This window comes from Mauremys reevesii, linkage group 10 (assembly GCF_016161935.1).
Source record: "Mauremys reevesii isolate NIE-2019 linkage group 10, ASM1616193v1, whole genome shotgun sequence".
Taxonomy (NCBI): domain Eukaryota; kingdom Metazoa; phylum Chordata; order Testudines; family Geoemydidae; genus Mauremys; species Mauremys reevesii.
Window position 1 is genome coordinate 45,938,187 of NC_052632.1, and position 6,000 is coordinate 45,944,186.

The window sequence follows — 6,000 nt, forward strand, 5'->3', positions numbered from 1 at the left end:
GAGAATTTTTTCATTTCAAAATCTGTGCCCCCATTTTTCAACCAACTGCAAAGTAGGTCAACATATTTCACGTCAGGTGAGATTTCAGAATTGTGTGGTGCTAGTGAAAACCTGGAGAAAAAGAATATGAAAAGGCATCATCATCCATTCCCATCTGCTTTTTTGTTTTTCATCTGGCTCCCACAGCATTAGAGATGAGCATCAAGAGACCAGACAAGACCATGGAACAAGACTTTTCTGCCTCCTCCTTCTCCTTTCCCTTTGGGGAGGGGGAACGGTCCCAAGCTCACACCAGTGTCAAGGTGGTTACCTAGACAGGCATTAGAGTGCAGACTTTAAACTCAGCCACTCCTCTACCCTCCGGCTTGGCCACCTTTGCCTAGCCTCCTTTTCCACCTCTCAGCACATGCACAGGGCTCCCTCCTAGTGCAGGTGAATCCGGATGATTCTTGGCACTAGTGGAGCATGGTTCATTCTCTCTGGTTTTCTGTTGCAGCTCTCCAGCATGCTAGAGGGCAGCAAGGACTCCTCCTCATGCCTGCGGTTCGAATGGGAAAGCAGTGCACCAGGCTCTGGGGTTGTGGCCAGCGCTGGCTTTGGGGGACGCACGCTGGTGTTCTTCGACATGAAGGTCAACAAAGACAGTGAGTCTGCTTTGCTCATTGAGAATCCCTATTAGCAGATAAGCTGTGTGGTATGGGCAGGGGATAGGAGCTTCTATAGCAGCTCCTGCTCCTGCTCTGCTATTAACCAATCCAGAGCAGATCTTCCTTCTGGAGTTCCTACAAACTCCAAGGCCTGTTCAGGTTAGACACATGCAGTCATACAGGGCTTCACACAAATCAGCCCCCAGCATCATGAAAATCCTTGGCCCAGGTCCACTCCCCCTTTGTTTATCCTTCTACCCTTGATATTTCTATAGTGCCAATCACTAAGGGAACAAAGTGCTTTACAGAGCAATCCAGTGACTATTGTAATGACCATAGCTGAGTCTTCACTGAACCTGAGCCGTCTAGCTCCAAAGCACAGGCCCCTGCCACTTGCACTGAAGGACTAACTCCATTAGCAGGAAGCAGCAGCAGAGCTGATATCCTCTTTGCCTGCCACTAGATATCCTCTTTGCCTGCCAGGCTGATTTGCCTGCCACTAGAGGGACAAAGAAGCACACTTTGCTAGTGTGTTACATCAGGTGAATAAATAATTGGAATCTAAGCCTTCTCTGAACAGGACCTCGCTTAGCTCCAAGCACAAGCATTCTCATCTGCTTGGAAAAGAGACAGCAGGATGGACTAGCTGGGAACCTCCTCCCCCAACGCTGCCTTTACACCCAGTCATCACTTACAGAAGGCAAAGATCTCCAGCTAGTAGGCAGGGCGTCCCTACAATACCAGAGTTTGACAAGAACTAAGAGATCACTGGGCCCTCTGACTCCTTTCTCTCAGCTCCCCATATCCCAGTTCTCTCTGCATTACTGATGCTGAATGATGTCTCTAAAGTTCCTGATTCTGCCATTTTCCTACTCTAGCACAGATTATCACTCAGCTGGCTGCAGCGAATGGAGAAAACAGCTTTAAGGTTGTGATACAAACCCCAGAGTCTGTGCTCAGTTTGATTTCACAAGGTGTCTCCCTTGAGACAGGGCTAGAGCACTTTCTCTGCTACCTCCGCTCTGTTCCCAAGCCCATCTTAGTTGTATATAACTTCTGGACATCAGAGCTCACCATTCTCTTTAAAGCCTTGGATTCTTTTGCCAAGAAATGGGACTTCTGCACAACTGTCTGTGGTTACCTGGACACCCTGCCCTTAATTAAGGAAAAGATTCCCACGTTTGGTCTTTATAAAATGAAGAACCTGGTGAGAATGTACCTGCACAAGCCTCTGAACGACAGCAGCGCTCTGGCATCAGTGAAGGCCCTAAGGGATCTGTGTAAACTTCTGGAGATCCACACAGATACAGATCCAAGGCTTATACTCTCTCATTGCAACCTCGAATCTTACACTTCCCTCCAGCCTTTGCTGCAGGAGAAATTGCTCACCAGGTCTGCTGCAAAGACTCTGGCAATGCGCAATATGGTCCTCTGTGAACTGCAGGAGTCGTAGCAGGAGAGAGGGCTGCCAGTGACTTCAGGTCTCTCCATCATCAGCCTGAAGCTCTGAGTGATAAGATATATTATTCTTCAGTGCTGCTGCTGACAGTCGATCTGCTTCTACTGGTGCCATCAACTGTCAGTGTATCTGTGCTATGGATCAAGCGCTGCATTCCCGATCTGCACCTGAGAGGAAGCTGCTAAACAGCTAAAAACAGCTCTCCCTTTTCCTAGCAAGAGTGCAACAAACTGCAGCTTGAGGCCGTTACTGAGCTACCTATCCTTAGGTGCTTTTAGCATGTCTGTCACCACCAGACTGTTCCAGTGCTCTATCTGTCATGTATGATTAAACTCCTTTTAAAACTAAGAGAGTCTTTAAGATGTTCCTGGTTGTAATCTAACCCATGTCACAACTGTAGAGGGGCCTATTTGCTACACACACCTTTGGAAATCTGGCAGGATCAGCAAAAGCCATTTTCCCCCTAGACAGACTACCACTCAATTGAAATATTCATGTCACCCCACTCTCCCCCTTTCTTCTCTTTAGACAAGGGGAGTGATAGCATCTTCCTTTATCATCCAAAGAGACAGAGGAGGCATTACCTGGGAGGACAGTATGAGCCAGAGAGAGCTGTGAATACCTTTATTAAGCTCTCAGGCCCACTCCTAAATTTGGCATATTCGTGTCTCTCTTGTACAATTAGTCTCAGCCATTATCCTACCTCCCTACATACAGGATTCTCAGGACCTGTGTTTTGCATCATCTGCTGCACCTGGAATGAGGAAGCAGCTGATTGCAAAGATGTGAGCCTGCCTCACCCACAGCCAGGAGCCACAGGATGTGATAATTTTTCTAGGAACCTTGGGGAACATTTACTCCACATGGGTGATGTGGCCTTGTAGGTCTCTCTTTCCCTGCCCTTTAGGACTCACGGTGGCCACCAGCCTTCTGAGGGGGACCCTCCAGTAGGTCCTGCAATGTCCTGGCTAATGAGCATTTGCCACTGCGATCCCCTGTTGGATGGAATGGTAAATGAACATGGATTCAAACCTTTTTCTCCATCCATCTTATAATGCCCATCAGCATGGTGTCTGGGTGCCTATCACATTGCATGCTGGTAGCGGGAGGCTCCTAGCTTTCATACACATGGAAGTACTCCTTGAGCTCCAGTGGCAGCCCTAGAGAGCTGGGATTTTATGCCCACAATCCCCCTGTGCATTTCACCAGGTCTGGAGTCGAGAAGTCACTGCAAACCGGTGTCCAGCTCTGGATGTGAACTCCAGACGATTGAGGAGGAGCATGACCTAGCTGGAGGGGAGTGTCGCAAAGCACTGAAAGACACATGCCTCTGCCAGCTCAAACCCGGTCAAATGCTCAGCCTCCGAGGGCTAAACCTGCTGCATTCTATGTTCAGTGCCACAGGCATGGGTAGGTCATAGCTGACATTGGCCATATCTCTACACAGAGTCTCTCCCATGGCACTGCACCAGCACTGAGCTGGTTTCTCCAGGATGAACATTTGATCCCATCTGCTCTTGGTTCAAATTCAAACCTGGGGGAAGCAGATGCCACCCCATGGCCCTATTCCTTCCATCCTACAGGGATATCACCACCTCTCTTCTCCTGTTCAGCTAAGGAAGAGCAGACAGGCTCACTCATTTATTGTTGATGCCTGGATGAATCTAGGGTGACCAGGTGTCCAATTTTTGATGGGAACACCCAGTTGAAAAGGGATCCTGGTGGCTCCAGTCAGCACCAGAACTGCGGCCGATGGGAGCTGCGGGGGTGGTCCCTGTGGACGGGGCAGCGCGCAGAGCCACCTGGCTGCATCTCCACTTGGGAGCCGGAGGGGGGATATGCTGCTGCTTCCAGGAGCTGCTTGAGGTAAGCACTGCCCAGAGCTAGGTTTTAGACTAGCACTGGTCATTTTTTAGTAAGCCCAATATGAAACAACAGGCTTTTTTAGCAAAGCCATTGTTAGCAAAAACAACCTCTGTGAGTCAGTGGATCACAGAGGAGAAGGCCAGAACATAACAAGAAAGCCCTAGGCCTGCTTTTAAAAACTTTTTCCCAGAGATACTTCTGTGTGCTTTTTTAATTGAAACACTCCTGTAATTAAAGGGATGTGTCTTTAGGTAGGTTTGTCTTTTCAAGTGTTCATCAAAGCCTTTAAAAAACTTTCACCTCTATTTATTAAACTAAACATTTTCCTTTTGTTATGTAAAGAAGGCATTGCTTTGTAAGTAGTTTTATTTACAAGGTAAAATAAAAAAGAAATTACCTTAGGGTTAAAGCCACAGCCAGCTAGTTTATAAAAGTAATTTGTTAACAAATTGAGGTTAAAGTTTTGTAAAGGCCTTGTTTTTAACTCGGGGCTGTTTCTGCAAACTCACATGTTACGAAAACACATATGCCTAAGGGGCTAAATGAAAAAATTGTGTCTTCAGATAACCCCTTTGAAAAACAAGGCTTTCTTCTTTTTTAATTCACTACCTTCAAAAGGCTGTTTCAAGTTGTTCTCACTAAAAACCTTAGGGAAAAAAAATTTCTTAGGGTTTAGGCCTGGGGTGCTTTTGTCTGCTTTTTTTATTACAACACATACAAAAGGGCTGTGTCTTCAGATAGGTTTGTCTTTTCAAGTGTTCATCAAGGCCTTTACAAAACTTTAACCTCTATTTGTTAGCAAATTACTTTGACGACATTTACCCAGAATCACCCGCGACACTGTTTTTGCCCCGTCATGCATTGGTCTCTCAACCCAGAATTCCAGTGGGCGGGGGAGACTGTGGGAACTATGGGATAGCTATGGGATAGCTACCCACAGTGCAACGCTCCGGAAATCGATGCTAGCCTAGGTACATGGACGCACACCGCCAAATTAATGTGCTTAGTGTGGCCGCGTGCACTCGATTTTATACGTTTCCAAAAATCGGTTTCTGTAAAATCGGAATAATCCTGTAGTGTAGACATACCCACGGATGCTGTTTTTGCTAACAATGGCTTTGCTGAAAAAGCCAATTGTTTCATATTGGGCTTACTAAAAAATGACCAGTGCTAGTCTAAAACCTAGGGAAAAACTTTTTTATCACTATACATTACTTTTATAAACAGGCTTTCTGTGTTTTTAAGCCTGCCTGTTCTTTTTTATTGAAACACTCCTTACCCCTCTGTGAGGCCACTGGAGATGATGGCACTATGCCCATGAGGAAGACAAGCAGGATTTGGGCCCCGGGCTGAGGAATCAGTGTTGCTGTTAGAAATCAGAGGGACCCAGGAAGCCTGAAGCATTCTGAGTCTTGCTTTAAGGTAAAAGGTTTGGTCAACTTGAACATGAGTGAGGCAAGTCCGCCCAAGTGAATGCCCATTAACCCCACCTGCTGCAGCACTCTGTCCCATGTAACAGACACATCCCATGCAAGAGCTATGGGAACTGTGGCAATATCATTCAAAGTAAAGAGCAAACATGCAAATGCCCCCGGTATATTACCAGACTTAATGACACGATCACATGTTAATTTCTCAGCTAGTATAACGTTTTGACTGTATCTAGTAATGGGACTCTTAGAAGTACCGTAGCTACAGTAACTGAGCAACTCACAATCTTGATTGTATTTATCATGGCACACCCCTGTGGGGCAGAGCTGTCATCCCCATTGGGCAGGAAGGGAACTGAGGCACAGAGAGGCTATGTGACTAGGGTGACCAGACAGCAAATGTGAAAAATCAGGACAGGGGGTGGGGTAACAGGAGCCTATATACGAAAAAGATCAAAAAATCAAGACTGTCCCTATAAAATTGGGACATCTGGTCACCCTATATGTGACTTGTCCAAGGTCACACTGCAAGTCTGCAAGGGAATGAAGTATTGAACCTCAGTCTCAAGTTCCAGGCTACTGCCCTAACTATAAGGCC

General features: G+C 46.6%; 1 protein-coding gene across 4 annotated transcripts in view; it reads left to right on the forward strand.

Annotated features, from left to right (window-relative positions):
- PML (PML nuclear body scaffold) overlaps positions 1-2,433 on the forward strand; it is a 43,652-nt gene extending 41,219 nt beyond the window's left edge. For 2 of the 4 annotated variants that reach the window (XM_039491779.1, XM_039491780.1), the window contains exons 8-9: positions 497-644; positions 1,526-2,433. In XM_039491779.1, the coding sequence (XP_039347713.1) occupies positions 497-644; positions 1,526-2,100 (723 nt within the window). In that variant the 3' untranslated portion in view covers positions 2,101-2,433. Of the gene's footprint in view, positions 1-496; positions 645-1,227 lie in introns of all 4 variants that reach the window. The other 2 variants (XM_039491781.1, XM_039491782.1) reach the window with 1 other exon arrangement.
- Positions 2,434-6,000: the final 3,567 nt, after the last annotated feature.